This window comes from Artibeus jamaicensis, unplaced genomic scaffold, assembly GCF_021234435.1.
Source record: "Artibeus jamaicensis isolate MK-2021 breed Jamaican fruit bat unplaced genomic scaffold, CSHL_Jam_final contig_944, whole genome shotgun sequence".
In the NCBI taxonomy this organism is placed as follows: Eukaryota; Metazoa; Chordata; class Mammalia; order Chiroptera; family Phyllostomidae; genus Artibeus; species Artibeus jamaicensis.
Window position 1 is genome coordinate 5,162,457 of NW_026522020.1, and position 22,334 is coordinate 5,184,790.

General features: G+C 61.6%; 1 protein-coding gene across 1 annotated transcript; it reads right to left on the reverse strand.

The window, feature by feature from the left end:
- Window positions 1-7,431: 7,431 nt before the first annotated feature.
- LOC128625839 (uncharacterized) lies at window positions 7,432-22,057 on the reverse strand. Its single transcript, XM_053655190.1, has 3 exons — window positions 21,925-22,057; window positions 14,061-14,591; window positions 7,432-7,830 (listed from the first exon to the last, which is right to left on the reverse strand). The coding sequence occupies exons 1-3, from the start codon at window positions 22,033-22,035 to the stop codon at window positions 7,432-7,434; spliced, it is 1,041 nt and encodes a 346-aa protein (XP_053511165.1). The 5' UTR covers window positions 22,036-22,057.
- Between the last annotated feature and the right edge of the window lie 277 nt (window positions 22,058-22,334).

Sequence of the window (22,334 nt, forward strand, 5' to 3'; positions counted from 1 at the left end):
CACAGCTTTTCCAGGCTACGAATCACCGCCAGCCTGGCTCAGAGGAGCCAGTCAGGAAACATGAAGGAGAGGAAGACAACGGAGCTGAGGAGGCGGCCCAGGGCTGCCCTCCCTGTCTGCCTGTCCTTCCCGCACCTGAAGGAGACAGGACCCACAGTTACGGCCCCTCCTGGGGTGTCCGTGGGACCAGGAGGCCTGAGCTCAGCCCACCACGGAGCCGATGGTGGGTGGGCACTGAGCAGCTGTGGGGAGAGAGAAGGACACTTGTCCGCAATCCATCCTGACACGGTGTCTGCCTGGAGGCAAGGTAGCCGAGCGGGACAGCTCAGCGCTGGAAAGCTCCCCCCATCCCCGGTGGCTGTCCGTCCCCACGGGACAGAAGTGGCTGTTTGACAGGAGGGCTCCTGCGTCTGCTTCTCTGGGGCGGGGTTGGGGGGCAATGGAGGGGCTGAGCATCCCCGAAGGGGGCCGGCCCTGGACCAGCCTGGCCCCGGAGCAGGGAGCCAGAGACAGGCCCCAGTCCCTTAGCAACTCCTAGCTGCTGGGAAGGAAATGGAGTTCGATTCTCCGCATTTCGCCCCCCCGACCCAGTGCACCCCAGGTGGGATCGCACCCCCAGTATGAATGTTTAACACGCACACCGCACATGCGTGCAGGGGGCCTTCTAAGGGTTTTGCAGCTGCAAATTCTGAAAACAGACGAACAGGTTTCACAACACAAGGTCTGCTCCCACTCACAGCTGGAAGCACCGCAGCAAGGGTCTCCGGGGCGCCGTCTCCGAGCGGGTGTGAACGGGCAGCGAGTGGACTTGGGGGACCCTGGGCACCCACACCCAGGAGGCAGGGAGGGGAGCGCGGGACAGGTTGCTGGGGCCCGCTGAGGCGGCGTCTCAGCGCCCACCACCCACGCGGCCCGCAGTCAGCACCCCGCACTTCCGTACGCACCGGACAAAGAAACGAAGACACCTTTAACATGCGGTGAGGTCACAAGGTACACAAGTCACTCGGAGCAACTGCGACCCTCCCCAAAGGAAGACGGGCGACCGAGTGCTCAATGGAGACATGGACACCCCCTCAAACCGGGAAGGCCGTCCCTTTGTCACGTTCTGGAAGGTTCCTAGGGCTGACCAGGTGTTGAGGTGGTCAGCAACCTGAGGGTGGTGCTGAGCGGGCACAGCTATTCCAGAGGATGCTTCGCTCCAACGCGCAGAGTCCCTTTACGGGTCGCCGAGGACCGGACGTGCTGTTTCTGAGCCGAGCCCTGCCGTCTGTCTCCCGGCCGAGGTCTGTCCTGTGCGAATCACCCTCACTCAGTCCGCTCGGCCTCCTCGTGAAGCCTGTTTCATAAAAAGTTTCTGCAGGTGGTGCCTGCTGGGACGTCCACCCAGGCGGGCGCCGCGGAGCTTACGCACAAATCTGGGGGGAAGTCACCAAAGGAAGCTCCCCACTCGTCCAGCAGCTCCAGCAGCTCTCTCGCCGCCTCCTGCAGAGAACGTTCTGCACGTCTCCATGAGGTCTGTCTGCAGTTTGGAACCCTCCGTCTCTCTCAGTGGCGCTGTGTCGATTTCTGTGTGAAAGTCCCAGGTAAATCCTGTCTGTGTGTTTCTCATGTACAGTTGATTTCTACACACTGATTCCCTACAGGCAAGTTGGCCAAATTCACATATTAATTATAATAGTCCATCTTTAAACTCCTGTAGAGTTATAAGTATGTGAATATTTTTACATTATTATAAGACCAGATTGGTCTTATAACGTTTTTCTCAATGGTTTTTTGGCGTGAAGCTCAGAAAGCCCTTCTTCCCTGCCTCCGAATTGTAAGAAAGGTCTGCTTTTCTCACGGTGCATTTGATGCCTTTCCTGTCCAATGTGGAGCACGCCGGGTCGGCCCCTTTTATCAAACGCTTTTTGACCATTTTCCTGTGTTTTGTTTTTAATCGGCCTGCATTCGAGCATCGTTCTGATAACGTGGACCTTATCGAAGGATCGTGTCTCTTGTGCTCACTCACACTCACTTTCCACGGGCAGTTGCACGGTGTGTGCGTTCACTCGGCTCCGTGGCTCCCTCCTGTGAGCACACGGACCTTCCGTGACGGCGAAGGCGGGAAGAACGGGCGCCGCGTGGGGTCTACACCAGCCCGGGGAAAGGGCTCTGTGAGTCCTCCTGCCGTCTCCTCACTCTGAGTGTCACGGAAAATGTGCACAACCATTAAACACAAAGTCCGTCTCTCTACCCCCTGACTGGCCCCCGCTTCGCACAGAGTCACCAACTCCAGTCTTAAACGTGCACAGCCGTGACACGCTGCTCTCGGTGCACGTGACGCTGGCGTGTGCGCCATCTGCACACGTCGGAGGAGGTGAGGCCAAGGCTGTCCGGACCCTCTGCTCAGCGATTTGCGCAAATGGAACACGAAACCCCTGGTGCTCGTCAACAGTTCATGGTTCCAGAAACACAGAAGTTCGCATCCAACGCGTCTCAGGGACAGCGAGGAGCTCGAAGGGACTCAAGTCCCCTGGAGCTCGAGGGTGCAGCCCGTCGTCCCAGGTCCGAGGCGCGAAGCAGGGGGACCCAGCGGCCTCCCCGCCCAGTCTCGCCTGTACACAGAGGCTCTGCGTCCTCCCAGGCTCTGGGGCTGCTTCGGACAGAGAAACCGAGGTGTGGACTGCACCAGACTCCCACCTCCCGGGACGGCCCAGTGGCATCTGACTACGATGCCGGTGGCTTTGACCCCTCCGTGGGGTCAGCTGTGAGGGGTCCACACCCATCCAGACTTCCCTCCTAATGACACACATTTCCTCAGCGTCCCCAGAGTGGTAGACCGGCAGGCTCCGTCAGCTCCTAATTATGCCTGGCTGTTTCTCTTGCTGTGTGGTCTCACAGTTTTTTAATTTCAGAGTCTGTTTTTTACCACGTAAAGTTTCTATTACGATATCTACTTTTAAAGCATCTGTGAGGTTGAACACACATTGCCGATCGGTACTGAGTTTGCGATGATGGCCGAGGCAGAGTCCTCAGGGGCCTCTCGCCACGTTACTCAGCGTTAAAGACCCACCTTTGCCAGGAGAGGCCCGAAAGGATGGCAACCGGTGACGTGCGTGCCCTGAACACGGAGAGCGGTGCCTGGACTTCTGGGCCCTCCCAGGGCGTGTAAATAACGTCATCTGCAAACAATGGTAATTTAATTTCCACTTTCCTAATACTCTGCTAAAACAAGTTATTTTTAAAAATCTTGTCATTCAAGCCAACGTTCGAGCGCCCCGCGGTCTGCAGAGGAGGGTGCGGACATGTGCCCGGGGTTCGCTGGTTGGGACAAACACCGCCAACGCAGTCGCTCAAACAGCACATGTGACCTCGAGTCCTTGGGGTCAGGAGTCTGACGAGGGTCTCGCAGGGCCAAGACCAGCGTGGGGGGCAGGGCCGCCCCCTTCCGGAGGCTCCGGGGCCGTGTCTGTTTGGGTGCCTTTCACAGACGCCAGCGGTGCCCACACTCTTTGGCTGGCAGGTCCCTCCCCCGTCCCCGAGGCGGCCCCTGACCTGTCCCCTGACCGACAGGGGACTCCCCTTCCTTCCTGCCCCTTCTGTGGAGGGTGCGGTGGTCACCAGGGCCCACCGGGCAGTCCAGGGTAGCCTTCCCACTTAAGGGCCCACTGATCAGCCATCAGGTGAATTCACCTTTGCCATAAGACCTGACGCATTTACGGGGATCCAGGTCAGGGTGTCCTCCAGGGGTGTCCTCCGGCCGCCACCCCACAAGCCAGCACACGAGGAAATGCAGTTTCTTCGTGGTGGCGGGTTCTGCAGCAACAGTTGACTGGGACACTGACAGGAAGCTGGGGGCAGCAGGAACAGGGAAGGGCTGCCGGGGGAGGGGCGCTGGGACGTCCGAGTGACCCGGTAAAGGGGGCAGTGAGGGGGAAAGGCATTTTCATCGGAGAGGAAGAAGTGAAGCGACCTCTGCAGCCGACGACACGATCTTCCACGCAAAAACTGACCCAACGAAACAACTGTTAGAAGGACAGACGAACTCGGCGAGTCGCGGGACACGAGATCAGCACACAGGAATCCGCTGTGTTTGCACAGGCTGACGACGGACCATCTGAAGAGGAAATGGAGAGGGCAACCCCATCTTCAACAGCGGCAGAAGGAACACAACACTTTGGAACAAAAGTAACACCCGTCGTGAAGGAGCTGCACCCTGGACGTCACCACGACCAGAGAAATCAAAGGAGACTCAGAGAAACGGACCCAACACGGTCCGAGCACCCACGTTTCACGGCGGCCGACACAACCCACGGATGCAGCGCAGTCGCCATCCACGGCCCAAAGGCGTGTTCACAGAGGCAGAAAGGCTCATCCTGAAACTCACGGGAACCACAGAGGAGTGGGAACAGCCCCTGCGACCCCGAGAAAGAGGAGCAAAGCGGGAGCGTCGCACTGGCTGATTTCCGATGCACCACGAAGCCACAGGCGTTGGGGGAGGCGCAGCGTCTTCAGCGAACGGTGTCGGATTTCCACGCGCAGAGAGCGAAACAGGGCCCTTGTCTCACCCCGGCCACGCACACACCTCAAGGTGGCCAGAGACAGAGACGCCAGATGTGAAAGTGAACACCCAGCAAGGCGTCGGGGGAGAGCTTTGTGGCGTCCGTCTTGGCAACGACGTCTTGGCCGGGACAGCCACAAGCACAGGCCCCAAGCACAGGAGCAGAAGAGCGGGACCACGTCCGACCGAAAGGCCCCTACCCACGAAGGGGCCGGCCGGCCGCCGAGGGGTCGGGAGGACGCACCAGCAGACTAGAGCCGGAGTTCGTGCAACTCACTGGCAGAAAAAGACACGAGAAAAGAAAACCAACAACAACAGGTTTACAAATGGGCCAAGGACTCGAATAGACACTTCTCCCAAGAAGACGCGAAAATGGTTGAAGACGCATGAAACGGCCTCACTGGTCGTCAGGGACACCCTGTGGAACCCGCAGTGCCTGTTAGGGAGCCGTCGCTCCTCCCCCCACACGCAGGTGCTGGGAGGATGCGGGGAGAGGGGAGCCCCGGGCCCCACTGGTAGGAGAGGAGGTCGGTGCAGCCCCTGTGGGAACAGCACGGCGGGTCCGAGCTGCCCTGTGACCCAGCAGCCCCGCGCCTGGGCCTGGATCCAAAGGAAGTAAAACCAGCCTCCCGAAGGGATCGGCTCCCCCGCGCTCAGGGCGGCGTCGGTCACCATAGCCAACGCCCACTGAGCAGCCATCAGGTGGAGGAGGTGTGGCCGGTCCCCCCAATGGGAGGGACGCTGTCAGCCGGAGAAAGAAGAAAAACCTGTCGTGTGTGAGCACACACGTGGACCTCGTGGTCACCGAAGAACGCGTGCTCCACGGACCCACTTCCCCGCGGCATCTAGACAGCCGTCCTCGCAGACAGACAGCAAGGGTGGCGGCCAGGGCCTGCGGTGGGGACGCGGGAGTGTGGGGCCCAGTCGGTCCGGTTACGCCAGAGGAAGGAGGTCCAGGGCCGTGCGGCGTGACCCTGCACCTGCAGCTGATCAGACTGTGCCACACACCTAAACCTTTGTTCGGAGGACAGAGTCATCATGTAAGTCCTTACCTCACACGAGAGAGGGACGAGCCGGGGCCAGCCCCTCCTGCGGGAAGGGCCCAGGCTGCCTGGAACCGGTGTTCAGGAGCGAGCCGAGGCACGTCGGGGACAGGACCCCCCCTCCCCGTGTGGGCGGGTGACCCGGCCAGGCTGGGCAGGGAGGGGTGTCTGAGCCAGTCCCGTTCTCCCGGGGCTGTGGGCAGAGAGCCGGCCGACAGGGACAGAGGCTCGTCCGTGGGGCCGTGGAAGTTCCTACTGCAGCGCGGACTTGGTCTGGGGGAGGCTGGGAGAGCGGGGCAGAGGCGGCGCCGGCGGATGGAGCCGCGGGGGCGGGGGGCGGCTCCTGGGGGCGGGCAGGGTGCCACGGGCCTGCGGTGGGGAGCGGGCACGCTGGCCGCTGGCCGGGCAGGGGAGAGGAGGCCATGGGGGCAGACAGGAGGGCATGTGGCACAGGCGGGGGGCTCTGTCTGCGGAGGAGGGAGGGCTCTTGGGGAAGAAGCTGAAACCACGAGCTCGGCTTTTCGAGGCCAGGTGGGCCACGGCGCGGAGAGGCGGCCGCGGGTGGGTCTTCGAGGGACATGGACGGGGAGGCGCAGCAGGAGGGAGCGAGCGTGTCAGGGGGTGGGCAGTGGGGGTGAGGAGGACCAGGTGAACGCGAGAGAAACCCGGAACAAAACGAGCCTGATGTGGTGTTGGATACCGTATGTGGAGCGCGTGTGAGTGTGTGTGTGCGTGTGGGAAGGAATAGGGCGCACGGCGGACCCCGAGGCCCACACCTGGGAGGCGTGACCGTGGGGACTCGGCCGGGACACGCAGCTGGAGGGGCTGCGGCGTTCACATGCTGCAGTCCAACCGGGGGCCGGGGCCTGGCGCTCCTGGGAGACGTTTGGACCGGACACAGGACACATGAGTCCCACGCGTGTCAGTGGTGACGGCGCCCTGGGGAGGACGGGTGTGGATGTCCGGGGGGAGGGGCACGAGGAGCTTTACCTCAGCCGCCCCGGGAGGAGGTGAGCCTGGGGAGGGATGCGGAGGGGACCCGCCTCGGGCGGGGCCCGGCGTTGATGACGAGGACTGAGGTGTCTTTGGACTCAGCTATTCGGACACGTGAATGGGCGTGGGGCCGTGGGACCAGAATGAGCTCACGGAGGAAGCAAGCAGGGACGACTCTTCTTAGAAGAGGGACCAGACGGCTGGGCGAGGCTTCGGGGGGGATGTGGGGGCGAGTTTTTCTGGGGAACCTCCACTCCAAAGCCAGGAGAAGGGAGTGGCCGAGCTCGAGGGGTGAGGGGGGCCATCGGGAGGAGCGGAAGCCCCACCACCGCGAGCGAGCCGGCTACCCCGCGGCTCAGAGCGTGGCCGAGTCTGTGCCGGGCTCAGAAACCCGGCCCGCCTGTGGCTTCTCGGGAGGCCTGGTCTCCTCCCGGGGGAGAGCTTTCCGGAAGGGCGTCACCAAGCAAGGTCATTTTGACCATCCTCTCTAGAGTGTGGGTTTGCTTGCTCATGTTTAAAAAGCATTTTCAGCCCTGGCTGGTGTGGCTCAGTGGATTGAGTGCCAGTCTGTGAACCAAAGGGTTGCAGGTTCAGTTCCTAGTCAGGGCACATGCCTGGTTTACGGGCCAGGCCCCTGGTGTGTGTGAGACGCAACCACACAGTGATGTTTCTTTTCCTGTTTCCCCCTCCCTTCCCTTCTCTCTAAAAATAAATAAAATCTTTCCTTAAAAAAATTTTTCAAGTTTCAGACCATGTACCATTTTTCCCTGGTGGAGATTGTTTAACTCCTGTTCCCCCTTCAACCAGACTCTCCGGCAATGAACAGGCGCGGCCTCCACGCCTGTGATGTTTGAATTACCGCTTTCGGTTTCCCTGGTTCCGGACAAACAGTTGACCTTTGCCACACTTACGCACAAGCGCCGTGTCAGCAAAGCAGCAGGTCTCCACGGCGATTAATCTCACGTCCGAGCACTTCCCTGGTGGCACCCGCATCATGCTTACGCGCACACCGAGCCCGAGCCCGGAGAGGTTGGGGGAACGGGTGGGACCTGCCCGGGGGAACCCCAGGGCGCAGCCGCCTCGGTGCCGTGTGAGGTCGAGGACAACCCAGGCCGACGCACCTGGACAGACCAGACGGGCGCTGAGCCCGGGGGAACGGTCCGCGCCGGAGCTGGACTGGAGCCTGGGCCTCTCCGGCCGAGGACAAGGGTCTGAGGACCATGTCCCCACGAGCAGCCTCTGCGGCTCCTGAACCTGGAGGTGGACGGTGGGAGCCGGTCCCTGACCACCATGTCCGCTGCTGGACTCCGGGGTCTGCGTGTGCCCTGCATGTGGCGTGTTCTCAGGCTCACGGAAAACCATCGGGTGAGCAAGGACAGAGTCGGGGGGAAAGGACCGATGCCTGTTTTCCTTACAGTGGATGGACTGTATTTCTAGAACCATCTGCTTAGAGCAAGCAGTCCTTCCAGTGGCCCCTAATCAATGTGCCAAGAACAGCTGGATGATCACCAGGTCCGGAAACTGGGACACGAGCAGACGCACACCCCCCAGGACACCCCGACACCCCGGCTGCTCCCTAGTCTCCTATCAAGGTCACCAATTCATTCAAAGAATCCCAAAGGGCATTCGACCTCAATTTGTATAATTTCCTCACTGAAATTCAAGAGATACGTCCTAGCTGTTCCCTATTATCCCTCTGTTGCTCGGAAAAGTTAAAGTTTAAATGGCAATTCTCTTTAGAATTTAATATCTGTTCCCAGACATTCTGGGTTTAATTGCTAACTGGCTCTTTAGGAAATTGAATCCCTCCATCACACTGGCTTCACGCACCAGCGGCCTGGGAGAGCGGGCGGAGGCCCCGCGCCGAGAGGAGGGCCGCGGCTCCAGCTGCGCGCGCTTTATTGGAAAAGCTCCTAGGTTTTCTTTTTAATTTTTGCTCCTGTTTTATGTTTATGTCCTAGAGCCCCGAATTGGGCCAATATACGGAGAGGCGGGGATGTTGGTGGCCACACTTCCGTTCAGCTCCTTTACAGGAGGCGTTAGCGTGAAGCTGTGGGGGGTGGAAGAGCCCCCGGGCGGGGCCCACGGATTCGGCTGCCCGCCCGCTCCTCCCCAGAGTGGGACGCCCGGCGCGGAGCAGTCACCTGCCCCTGGGGACTCCGTGCCTGCAGGGGAAGGGTGGCACCTGAGGACCCTGAGCACTCACAGTGCGGACCTTCTGCTGGCGTGCCCCTGGGCCAGAAGAACCTCCGGGGACAGGGGTCAGCTGGCTCATGAAAACATGACGTTCCAAACAGAAACTTCCGGGGGCCACCCAGTGTCGGGAGGTCCATATACTCCGTGGTGCGGCACATTGAAAGAACGGCGTCTCTCCCTGTCCTGGCTGTGACACGGTCTCCTGCCTTCGGGAGGCGGAGTTAGCACCATCCCCGAATCAGGCGGCCCTGTGGCCACAGTGGCCACAGAGCAGGGGAGCCCGGCCCTGCGGCGAGAACAAGGCGAGTGAGCCCTCTGGAGGTGGGCGGCACCACCCTCCCCGGCCCACCGGTAGTCGGCCCAGCCAAGGGCAGTGAGGGCCCGGCAGAGATGAGCCGGTGGGGCCCAGCCCCGCAGAGCTGAGGAGGGCGGCAGGAGGCATGGCGGGCAGTCGTCGCAGTGAACAGCCCCCGGGTCCGGGGACGTGCCTTCCACACTCTGCGCCGCACGGGTCCTCCGTGAGCCGGCTCTGGCTTCCGGTTCCTTTCCAGGCCGCGCCCCTGCCCCTGCCCCACTGTGAGGGGTGGACCCTGCATGTGGACAGGACGGCCTCTGCCCAGTCTCTGCTGTGCAAAGAGCCCCCATTTTAAGAGCCCCCTGAGGTGTCCCCTCTCCTTTGAGTGCGTCCAGGAAAGACAGGCAATCCCTCCACTAAGCAAGCGTCCAAACCTCTCTGCACAAAAGTCTCTTCCTGGACCGTGAGCGTCTTGAGGGCAGCAGCTGCCTGCTCTCGCTATGGATCGCACGAGCGTGTCGGGCACGATGGTGCTTCCCGTGTGGGGGACGTCAGGACTCCTGGCCCTCGGCTCCTGTGGCAGCGGACCGGGCCCCCTGGCCCCAAGTGTCCCACTCCAAGTCCCCAGCGGCCCATGTGGAGGGAAGGTCGCCGGCCTGGGCTCTGCTCGGTCCCCTTCGCTCTAGCGCTTCTCTGGGCCTCAGGTTCCCCGTCTTCCCCGTGAGCCCCACACACCTGCCTTCCACGTTCCCGGTCCTCCTTTTTCCTTCAGCTGGGCTGGCCACCACCTGTGCCAGGTACCTGGCCACACCCCTCCTCAGCCCACCGTGCAGCTTCCCCCTGTGTTGGGGGTTGTTTGCTGCTGCCCGCCCCGCTCAGCCACGCTGCACACACCCAGCCGGAGGGATCTGACGCCCACGGGCCACCCCTGCCTGATGGGGTCCCAGGGCCACAGGCCCACCCTCCCCCAGTGCTGACCAGCTCTGTTGTCCCCTGGACCTGCCCCCCCTCGCCTTCCACTCCAATCTTCTCCCGGACCCCCATCCCCTGCAATGGCTCCCCCCACAGACTCCAGGCTGAGGACCCCCAGGAGGAGCGGGCATCGCTACAGAGGAAAGGGGCAGGGGGTCCCCTCCCAAGCTCGGCCACTTCCGGGCGGCCCTTGGCCTCGTCGTATGGGTTCCTGACCAGCCCAAGGCACTGACTGTGAGTATCAGGCTCTCGAGGTGGCACCACTATACCGACGGCTGGCCCTGGGGACCCCAGGATGGGTCTGTCTTGCCCCTTGATGCTCTCACCCAGGCACACAGGGTGGCCCTCCCTTGGGGTTGCAGGGGCAAGGTGACCGTCGCCCATCTCGCTGGCTTCTGAGCACAGCCCCAGAGAGACACTGTCAGATCCCACTGAGCCCCCGGGGGCCTGCATGTGGCCACACAGCGACCTCACTGCCACTCCCAGCTCCGGGCCCAGCGTCACTGACTGACGGTCTGTACGACGGGCAGGAATGTTTCTACCAGGACAGCCTCTCGATGGCGTCTCGCCTTCCCTCCCCCACGACCGATACTTGAGATCTGCTCACCTTGCCTGGGGCCTGCGAACAAAGCGGCAGAGGTGGGAGAGGCGGTGGGCACTGCCTCCCTGCCCCCAATGACCCGAGAATTCTAGAGAATTGAGAAGGGCCTTCTGGCCAAGATGGAGGTGTAGGTAGAAACCCTTCGCTTCCTCGCACAACCAAAAGGAGGGTAACCACCGACCTAAAGTCAATAAACAACCAGAGGTGCCAGAAAAGTCAAACTGCGTGGAGCTCCGACAACCAAGGAATTAAAGAAACAGTCGACCAGAACAACCGGACCATTGAGAACCCGCAGCGAGACAGCAGACCACACGCGCGGGGCTGGCTGAACGGGAAACTGAGACTCGGCTCCCTGTGCACTACGGTGGGGCTGCCACAGTGGGAGAGACTCCCAGTCTCACGCAAGAGTGTGTTGGAGAGTGGGCTGGAGCCGGGCAGGTGAGCCGCATGGCGCCCTCTCTGAACCCTCCCCCAGACAGCACCACAGGCAGCAAGGAGGGTGGTCCCGCCCCTGGCGGACACCTAAGGCCCTGCCCCCTTACAACCTAACAGGTGCCCCAAGACTAAGAAATACGGCCCAAATGAAAGAACAGAGCAAAACTCCAGACAGAGAGCTAAGCGATGAGGAGACAGCCAACCTGCCAGATGGAGAGTTTAAAGCTCTGATCATCAAAATGCTCACAGGACTGACTGAGGTTGGTTGAAAAGTGAAAAAGCAAATGAATGACGCGCAAAATGAAATAAAGCAAAGTGTTCAGGGAACCAACAGTGACAGGAAGGAAACCAGAACTCAAAGCAAAGATTTGGAACAAAAGGAAGAAATAAACACCCAACCAGAACAGAACGAAGAAATGAGAATTCAAGAGAATGAAGAGGGGCTGAGGAATCTCTGGGACAACCTAAAAGGTTCCAACATCCAAATCCTAGGGGTACCAGAAGGAGAAGAACAACAGCGAGAAATTGAAAACCTATTTGAACAAATAATGAAGGAGATCTTCCCCAATCTGGCAAAGGAAATAGACTCCCAGGAAGTCCAGGAAGCTCAGGGAGTCCCAAAGAAGTTGGACCTAAGAAGGAACACACCAAGGCACATTATCATTACACTAACCAAGATTAAAGATAAAGAGAGAATCTTAAAAGCAGCAAGACAAAATGAGAGAGTCACCTACAAAGGAGTTCCCATCAGACTGTCAGCTGATGTCTCAAAAGAGACCTTACAGGCAAGAAGGGGCTGGAAAGAAGTATTCCAAGTCAGGAAAGGCAAATACCTACATCCAATATTGCTCTATCCAGGAAAGCTTTCATTTAGAATGGGAGGGCAGATAAAGTTCTTCCCAGATAAGGTCAAATTCAAGGGGTTCATCATCACCAAGCCCTTATTCTATGAAATGTTCAAGGGGCTTATCTAAGAAAAAGAAGATAAAAATATGAATGGTAAAATGACAACAAACTCATAACTATCAACAACTGAACCTAAAAGAAAAGACAAACAATGAAAACAAAAACTAAGCAAACAACTAGAACAGGAACAGAATGAGAGAAATGGAGGTCACGTGGAGGGTTATCAGCAGGCAGGGGGAAGGTAGGAATAGAGGGGAAAAGGTACAGGGAAGAAGTATAATTGGTAGGTATAAAATAGAAATCGGGAGAAATCGAAAATGGTATAGGAAACAGAGAACTCAAAACCTTATATGTACAACCCGTGGACAGGAACTAAGGGGGCGAATGCTGGAGGGTGGGGGTGTGCAGTGCAAAGGGGGATAAAGGGGGAAATTTGGGAAAACCGTAATAGCATAATCAATAAGATATACTTAAAAACAGAAAATTGAAAAGGGAGAAATTACCTATTCAAAACCTAACTCGGTCTGACAGATTTGGTTAGAGGGGGCGGGGCTGGGTGGGGTAGGCGGGGGGGGGGGGCTTGGGGGCCTGCTCCCCAGGGTTCTGTTCCACGGGCGGGGGGGCGGGGGGGGCACGGACACGACACACGACCTCACAGACCGGGCTGTGTCCCGAGCCCAGCCCAGGGGGTCCCAAGGACCTCCACGTGTGGACTCTCTTTCAGGAAGGCTCTGGTCACCAAAAGCTTTTCTAAAGTTGGTGCTCCGATGTCCGTAGTGAAAAACAGACCACTCTGGGGCGAGCAGCTCGGTGGCACTGAAATGCATTCATGATGTTGTGCCACCATCAGCATGTTCTTGTCACCCCAAACTGACGCCCCTCCCCCAGCCCCCCGCCGCCACCCTCTGCTCTCGGCCTCTGTGAGGACTCTGAGCCTGACGACGCCGAGTCCCCCACGTAAGTGGAATCACACCCCGTTTGTCCTTCTGGGACCCGCTCGCATGTTCATGGGTCACACGTCCCCGAGGGTCCCCCATGTCGTAGTCTGTGTCAGAAAGCCCTTCCTTTCCAGGGCTGCGCCGCACCCCCCACGTGGGGGGCCGAGCTCCGTTACCCCCCCTCAGTCGATGGGCACCCAGGTCACCCCTGCGGTTCAGCTGCAGTGAGTGACGCTGCTGTGAAGTTGGGGTGCAGAGATCCCTCGCCACAAGACTTTGGGGTCTACACCCAGGAGCGGAACTGCTGGGTCGTATGGGCGTTCTCTGTTTATGTTTTTGAGAAATTGTCATACTGTGTTCACAGCTCAAATGTCCTTTTTCAAGGAGAGAGGCACAGCGACGCTCTGCCGTTTGGGGAATTTCAACCAGGCCATGGCCAGCGCGTGCCTGTGCGCTCCTCCACCGAGCGTGCGGGAAACCACGGGGCGTTTTCCTCCCTGCCCCCTTCCTCCCGGGGGAGGGAGAACCTGAGAAAGGAGGCAGGTTTGAGAGTGGGCGACCGTGGAAACTGCGGCTCTGGTCTCATGAGGCTTTACAACCAAACCCCTCGTAGCCATTCTCAAACCCATGGACACAACCATGTAGCCATCAGTAGCCATTCCCCTGGAATGAGATTCGCAGGGATGAAGGGGCTGCAGCAGCGAAAAGCTCTGCCCCCCCCCCGCCCCCCGCCCCCGAAAGGCGGCCGTGCCACCAGAGTCTGCGGCGCGTCGGCTGCACAGGTTCCAGCCCTCACCTCCTGGACTTCCCCCTGAATCGCACACGCGATGCCCGGCCACATACCTGCCCCCCCCCCCCGAGCTCTGAGACTTGTTTACGCGGCTCAGAAAGAGCTGCCGCGCCCGTGCAGCAGCTGCGGAGCGCGCCGCGATTTATGCGTCGCTGTAAAGGGAGGTTATTCTTTAAATATTGCGTTTCTGACTTAAATGAGGGCTCAGGCTGTTTCTGCCGGAAGCCTCTGGGAAGGAGCTGAATGGCTCAAAGCAGGTGCCGGGAAGGCTTCTCGAGGCAGGATTGCCATGAAATGCAGTGTGAAACATGTTTTATTGAAATCTAATTTAATACAGAACAGCACGCGCACCGTGGTGCCGAGCTCTGAACTTCTGCAGCCGGAGTCCACGGTGCGGGCAGCGCTGAGCAGGAGCTCGGGACACGTCGGCAGCCAGTGCGGGGCCGCTGGTCGGGCAGGAGGGGCCTCTGCCCTGCTTGGTGTCTGAAAAAACTGAAGTGTCAACCCCGAGGCGGGCTTGCTGGTTCCCAAGGCATTTGGGGAGACCTCGGTGTGTCCCCACTGGATGGCACTGCCCTGGGACTCCAGGGCCAGCACCCCAGGCAGAGGGCCCCGCCCTCTGCTGACTCCACCTTCCCCGGTGTAGGTTCCACCCCAGCTCCAGGGCTTCGGCCTTGTGACCTCAAGACCGTCACTTAACTGTCCAGCCTCCCTGTTGTCACCACACAATGAGGTGGCCCCGGGGTGTTCAATGGCTGGGTGCAGACGCAGGGTGGTGCTCACCTGGAGGCCTGCCCTGCGCGCATGTCCGGACCAGACCATCTGGTCGTCACTGCCCTTGGTCCTGCACCTCCGACGGCCCCCACCCTGGTGAGGGTGGATCTGCCCACGAAAACAGAGAGAACAGTGGACGGGGTGTTGGTTGTGCCACCAGAGGGCCGGGGTGGCCTGGCTGGGAGCAGGGCCGAGGGGTGCTGGCCTCCTTGGGGTGACCCCGAACAGGCCCAGAGAGGGGAGGCAGGGACGTGTCTCCGGCCCTCGGACCTGTAGCCCGATTCCTCCCAACCCCGACCCCAGGCCCTTCCCCGGGCCCTGATGCTCACAGCAGGCGGGTCGCCTGGTTCCTGCAGGGCTGGACGAGGAGCCGGCGTGGCCGGGGGTTTTAATGAGGACCCGCTCTGAGCCCAGACCTGCAGGGAGTCTGGCCTCTTCCTCACCGTCTTCAGCAGAGTCCCCGTCCCCAGTTTGCCCCCCGCCACAGGCTCCGCCTTGTCCGGACAGCACTGCCCCTATGCAGCTGCCGCTCATGCCCACCCCTCCCGGCCCCAGAAAGCCATTCTTCAGCTCTTTTCTCCTGGGGTGGGCCTGGGAGGCCTGCGACCCCCCAGAGAGAAGCAAAGCAACAGCAGAGCTCACTCTGAGCCCCAGTCAACGCGGGCTGTGCAGCCTTCTGCCCGGTGTAGTGGAACAGAGAGGGTTCGGCCTGGACCGTGCCGGGGGCTCCGGGGGCCGCCTGCCTGGTGCCACTTGGGGCAGACGTGGCCTCGGGGTGTGGCTGACCCATGGGGAGAGGCCCTGCTCACCCACCTGCAGGGCTCAGTGCTGGGTGGGGCCTGTCTGGGATCCAGGGCTAAGGTGGGATGGGCCTTGGGGGAGGAGTCACGGCTAAGACACTCAGACAAATGGTGGGGGTGCAGGCCTCAGCATCAGAGCTGGGGCGGGGTGCTGGGGCCCTGCTCTGCGTACAGGGCTGCCGTGGGCAGGACAGACAGCCGGTGTCTGGCCAGACCCAGCCGTGGAGAGTCTGGGCACTCAGAGTCGCTCCTCAGGTCCCACTTAGCGTCACCAGGGGCTGTGCTGCTGGCCTGTGGCTGGAACCTCAGTGGGGCTACTGGCCAGAACAGCTGCCTGGCTCCGGCATGTGGCCTGGGCCCCCTCAGAGCACGGTGACAATGTGGGGGAGGGGGCGGGAGAGCAGGAAGGGGAGAGCATCGTGATTGGTGGTAATAATGGTTATTGTTTGGGCGTTACATGTCTTAACCTCTGTGCTCTTTTCAGTTGGTTCTGAACTTGGGTGGGGACCAGGGGCTCTTAGTATTAAACCCCTCAAAGACCCTGACACTCAGAGGAGGAGCCTGGAGGAAGAAGAGGTCAGTGGGGGCAGATGCACAAGGGCTTTGAGGGGAGGGCGTGTGGCTCCGGCCCTGGGCTTAGAAGACGCGCAGCCCATTCCGACCTTGGCGGTCTGCGAGGTGGCTGCGGGGCGAGGCTTGGTCTGCTGCTGCCTGGGCAAGGGGCTCCAAGCTCAGGCCATGTTTTCACGCCGATGGCCTTGGCTCCACCCACAGGCGAGGACAGTCCAGAGAGACAGGGTGCACGTACTGCACCCCCAAAGATACGCTGGCCTCTGCAGGGGAGCCCCGGCCGTGGCTCAGCGAGCCCCAAAAAGCCCACCCCCCGCCGCCCTGCAGCCCGGCTCTGCCTTGGGGCCTCTATTCACAGAGTGGGGCCCAGGCTGGGGCTCAGTCTGAGGGGAAGGAGGCTTCCTCATCCTCGGTCTCTGGTCTGCAGGTGGAGAGAACCGTTTGTGGCTTTTACTACATGTTTCCCCGGCAGGTCTGTGGGCAGCTGAGGTCCTCGTGTGGCTCAGGGGAGCAGGCGCGTGCCAGCTGGACTCGGTGGGACCACGAGGGGGACAAGGCCGCCTGCCCCGGGCCCCACGGCCTGTCCCTGGGTCCCCACACCTCGCGGCCGTAGGCTCGCTCTGGACTTGCCGGCGGCACCTGCTGCGTCAGCCCGGCGTCTGCAGCTGCCCCCTCCGTGCTTTTCCTTTCTCTCAGTCGCCTCGGTCACCCACGGTCCGAAATATTAGATGGAAAAACTAGAAATCCACAGCGTATCAGTCTTCAGTTGCGCAGTGTTCCGAGCAGCGTGATAGAACCTCGATGTTCCCCGTCCCTCCCGGGATGGGACTCGGCCTTTGCCCAGTGTGGACGCTGTCCCTTTGGTCACTCCGTCGCTGTCTCGGCCGTCAGATCAGCCGTCGTGGCAGGGCGGTGCCTGCGTTCACGTCACCCTTATTCTACTTCACATTGGCCCCAGAGCTCAGGAGGGGGTGCTGGCGACTCGGATTCACCGGAGAGAAGCCGTGAATTCTTTTGGTAAAGCCGGACGGTGGACGCTCTGACTTAGGGACAACAAATGTCGCACACCGAGGGTTCCCCCAGGAACGAGTGTTCTTCAAAGTGTCAAATCCTGGAGAAGAAAATGAAGTTCACGCTGGCGCTGCTCCAACGGCACCTGCCTCACACCCCGTGGGTGCCCGGCCGGTCGACACACAAGGCTGCGGGCGGGACGGCGAGACATTTGGGGAGAGGAGAGACCACGGCCACACAACTTCTGCGAGAGCCCGTCACTGTGCTGCTTCTATTTTAGTTATTGTCACTCTCTCACGGGGCCCAGTTTGTACATCCAACTTCATTACAGGTGTGTGCGGACCGGAAACCGGGTGCTGTAGGCCTCGGTACTCTCCGTGGTTTGGGCGTCCACTGCGGGTCCTGGAAGGTCTGTCCCGCGGATAAGGAGGGGCGACTCTGGAAAGTGGGTTCATCCGTGGAAGGGAAGAGGCGCCCCACAAGCACATCTCTGCTCTGGTGGGGACCAGAGGCTCGTCACAGGGAGGGGGCGGACCCCCCTCTGCGGAGGGTCCCTGCAGCGCAGCCGGACCCAGGCCAGCCGAGGAAGTCACTCCACGGCCGTGGAGGGCGGCAGATGGTTGTCTGCGGGAAGGAGTGAAAGCCAGCCGCGAGCTGGGAGGGCGTGGCCAGCAGGCCGGGCGGGACACCCAGGGGGACATGGGCAGGGGCAGGAAGTCCCCGGGCAGGCGGGGCTACATCGGACTGAGACGGGAGCCACCTGCCACCTGGGGCTGGAGCTCAGGGGAGAGGCCAGGTGTGGCACCGACTTGTGCATTGTATGAGGAGATGATGCCGGTGTCTCCACCCCGCTCCCAGGGCAGTGTGGGGTGACGGGGCGAAGGTCAAAGGCAGAGCCCTAGTCCCCCCAGATTTAGGGGCAGGCCGGGGAGGAGGGGCCCGTGAAGACAGACTCAGGGGTGCCCTCGGGCGGGGGGAGGAAGGGCGGACTGTTCCCCGCCCCAGTGTCTCCCACGCCGCTCCGGAGGTGGGGCCGCCCTTCTAGAAACTGCACCTTCCAGCCCCTCCTGGCTGACCCCGGGGCCACCGGGAGGAGCCCCTCTCCTCCGAGACGCCTTTTCCAGCATTTTCTCTGCTGGTCCATGACCAGCCCGTGACGGCCCCTCCTGGCCCAGGAGCCCTGCTTTGCCTGTGACCAGCCACAGCTTTTGGTAAAAAAATTCCTATTTCTTTTTGTCAGAAGAAGGCTGACATTCCTTGAGCTCTTGGTAACATCTGAGGGAAGGCTCCCAGCTGCACTCAGCTATAATTAGGTTCTGGGCAGTTCTAGAAAAGAAATAAGCACATTTTCCCAACCCCCTTACAAAATTTCCTGGGAAAATGTGAGCGAGTTTCTTTGGTAGCCAGAGCACCCACCCTAAGTGAGAATCAGCCTTGGGGGTGGGGGGCCTCCCCAGGTCACTTCTGCCTGCAGGTCCCAGCCTGGTGGGCCCGGGAGCGTTCTGGGGCCCGGGCCCTGACCGAGGGCAGGACCGCAGCCAGCCAGGCTCCTGCCCACTGCAGCTGGGTGGCGGGCAGCCCCGAGGGTGGGGCGGGGCTCACCCCACTCTGCCCCTCCTTTCTTGCCTACGTAGTCCAGTTTCTGGGGCTGCTCAGACCCAGCGTATCTGGCCACAGGAGGGGCCCCCATCCTGGCAGTCTCTGGATGGTCAGCTGCCCCCACTTCCGGTACAACCAGCTTCCTAGCCCACCATGCCGGGGGGGGGGGGGGGGGGGGGGGGGGGGGGCTCTCATTCTCCAGGTTGAGGTGGCAGCGGCCATACGCAGCCCCAGGCTCACTGCTGAGACGAACCGTCATGGGAACTCACCCTGCACTCGGACAGCGGGCGTGTCTGAGTGTCCCACCACCTGGGCGGGCCTGGGCCAGACACAGGCTCAGAGGCCCTGCCGTTGGCTTTCCCCACCCAGCCCGGACTCCGCCCCTGGGGCTCCCCGGCTGCTCCGCCTCCTGCGGCCCCAGCCAGCGCTGTCCTGGTGCAGGGCGTGGGGGGTCGCGAGTGCCTCAAGGGGAGACGGGACTGGCTCCAGCTTGCCGGGTCGGGTGCCATGTCCGTGCGCCGGAGCCCTACGAGGCAGGGAGCCTGCCTGCCTTTCTCCAGAAGCTCGAGCGCTCTGTGCGGCAGACGGATTCCCGGCGTGGCGCTGTCCTCAGGCTGACGAAGACCAAAGGTGGCCGTCCTGGGAGCCCGTGGCCCGGTGGCCCTGCTCCCCGCACGGCCTCGGGTGCACGCAACACAGCTTCCTGGGGCGGCAGGACGGGCGCCCGCAGAGCGCCCCCTCCTGGGAAGTGCGCGCGTCCCTCCCCCAGGTGTCTGCCGTGCTTCTGCTGTTTGTCCGGAGGCCACCGTGGTGGTCCCACGTTGCTGAGTTTCCAGCACAGGCTGCGTGTAGTTCGCCGTTTGTACGGTCAGTCACCTTGCACACTTGCACACGGACATTCAAACACAGACACACTCACATACTCACACATGGACACACACACACACTGGCACACACAAACACACTCTCAGCCCTGAACGGGAGCCCAGGCCTTCATCACTCACCAAGGGGTTTTCCGGGGTCGGGAGACTGAGTCCCCTTAGATGGAACGGAAGTAAAGCTGTTCACAGACCCAGTCATCCACGCATCCACCTGTCCATCGCCTGTCCGTCTGTCCTCAAGGGTGAATGAGACGCCCGCTGTGCCCCACCCGCCCCACGAAGCAGCACTGAGCGCTGCGGACGGAGCTGCTGTCCTGCTCACGTCGATTCCCCACAACGGCAGTTGGTGCCACCCGGGGAAGCGCAGTGCCAGGCGGGGGTGGGGCCGGGGTGCCGCTGCACACAGGGTCCCTGGGGCTGCAGCTGAGACAGTGGCTCCCTGTGGCCCCCGAGTGGGAGAAGGTGGAGCCCAGACCGTGAAGGGACAGTGTGCACCATGCGGAGGCCTGGGCCTGGCGGACGGCCGGGGCAGAGGCCCTCGGGCAGGGACCAGCTTGCTGGGCGGATGGCGCCGGCGGGCGGGCTGTCTGGTCAGTGGGACTGGGCGGGCAGTGCAGCTGCGGCAGACGGCGGTGCCGAGAGGAGGAGGCTTCTGGTCACGGCCAGACCCAGAGCCCGGCGTCCTGGGAGGAGAGCCGAGAAGTCGCTCTGCGTGAAGGACAGTGCCCAGGGCGGTGCGGGGAGCGCGGCCGGCCGGACGACGTCGCACAGAGACCTGCTGGCCGCCATGCGGGCACAGACTGTGGCCGGTCTGGGGCCCCGCCCAGCCAGGCTTTCCACTGCTGCCTCCGTCAGACCCCGCCGGCCTTTCCCGCTGTGAGGGCGTCGGAAATGCCAGAGCCGTGGGCCAGAGAAGCGCGGGCGGCCCGGTCCGGTCTGACGGTGTGGGCGTGAGAGTGGGCTCAGGGCCCCGGGAGGTCCACCGCGTGTGAACGTTCTGCACAGAACCCCCTCCTTCGCCGCGTCTTGCAGCAGCCACAGACACAAATGTGTGTGACCCGCGTGCTACGTAGTGTCGCAGAGACTGTCTGCAGTGGTGACGCGTCAGCTCAAGGCGCGGCCGTCCCAGCGGAGGGGCCCTGCAGCCCGGCAGCCGAGCTTCCCCAGGGGTCCTGGGTCCTCACGGGCCAGAACCGGGGAACACCGTGGGAAGACCCTCTTCTGGTCTCTCTCCCGGGGCCCAGGCCCGCTGCTGCCGCCTGGCCGCTTCCGAGGGGCGTCCCGTCCGCTTCCCGACTGTCACCTCATGCCAGCCCCCTGCCGTCCTGGACCACACTGGTCCGAGCTCACTCAACTCTCGTACTCGGCTCCTTCCAAGTCACAGGGAAAGTGACTTTTCCTCCCCGGAACATCTTGGCACATGTAAAATAGCAGAGCGGTTTTTAAACCCGCTCTGCAGAGTCTGAGTCACACTCCATGTTTGCCTCGCAACGCTCAAGGGAAGCTTCACGTGGAGAGACTGAGGTCATCTGCCACCAGCAGGGACACAGATGGGACAGGAGAGGCCGACCTCAGCTCCTGGGAGGCAGGTGTCCCTGAAGGCCAGCCGGGACCCTGCCGCAGAGCCCGTGGCCAGGAGCCAAGGGGAGCGGGACCCTGAGGCTTGGTCTCTGGCTGTGCCAGCACCGGGGACTCGGCTGAGAGAAGCCACCCACAGCCAAAGCAGCGAGCACCCCAGCTCCACGCGGTTGAGCAGATGTGACACTATTTTTATAGAGCACTTATTCTACTTGAACATTAAAAAAAGATCTCCCTTTTGTATTGCGTATTTTTAAAACTTCCGATTTTCCTGCTGCCTCAACATCCCACCGTCTGTGAGCACCCCGCCCAGGGGACTGGGTGCGCCTGCGCGGTGAGGCCGTCCGCCCACAAGTCCCCTTCTCACCCCACCTGACTGTGACCAGAGAAGTCCCTCACGTCTGCTGTGCCCCCCAACCCCAGCGGAGGCCCCTGCCTGGTCCTTGCTCTCTCTGCCCCCAGCTGCCAGGGTGAGCCCACTCCTCGGGCACCTCCCCCACGTGACTCCACCCCTGGGACCTGTGAGCTGAAGAAGCCCCTCGATTCCTTCCGCTTCTCTGGGTGCGAGTGTCTGCAGCTGTGTCGGACTTTTCCTCGGACACCTGCCCCCCAGCCCACAGGGGGACATGCTCCCGAATCACGTGCCGTGGTGGAGAGACTTGACACCTGCCTGTATTTTTTTTTTTAATCTCCTGCCACACGGCTCACCCACGGGGTGCACTCGGAAAAGCTACGCCGTGGCTGCGGCAGGCCGGCCCCTCCAGCCCCTTGGCACCCGACCAGCGTCTTCTCTGAGTTCTCCGACCTGCAGGGCCCAGACGGGGCTCCCGGGGGCCCCTCGTGGGGTGCTGATGCCCCCGGGCCCCCCAGCAGGTGTGTCGGGCAGACACAAGCGCCGGTTCTGTCTCCCGACACCTGTGGCCGGGCGTCTCGTGTCCCGTCACCAGCATCCTGGACGCCACTGGAGGTACGGGTGCCACCTCAGCCCCTTGTTGCCTGTACCTCTTCTGTCGAGGGCTCCCTTCTGCTTTGCAGTGCAGAACGGCTTCCTGCTGGATGCAGACCCTTGTGTGCAGGGGGCCTGCAGATCGGCAGCCCCCCACCTTCCTGCATCCGTGCAGACGGATGTGAACGCTTCGGCTCTGGGCGGATGGCTGGCAGTCACCGGCGCCCAGTGCTTTCCCCTCGCTGGAGTTATTCCGGATACGGCATTTCCGGTTGCACATGCTTACAGTAAAATAACATCCCCGAATCTCTGCGTGTGGAGAATGGTGTAAGGACCACCCACACTTGGACAGCTGGAGTCCCTCCCCAGATTCCCCCCAGGAGCATGCAGGGTCATTCATGACCTGGGACCGGGAGGGTCAGGTGCTGGGAGCAGAGAGGACAGGGACAGGCCCCGGACATCCAGG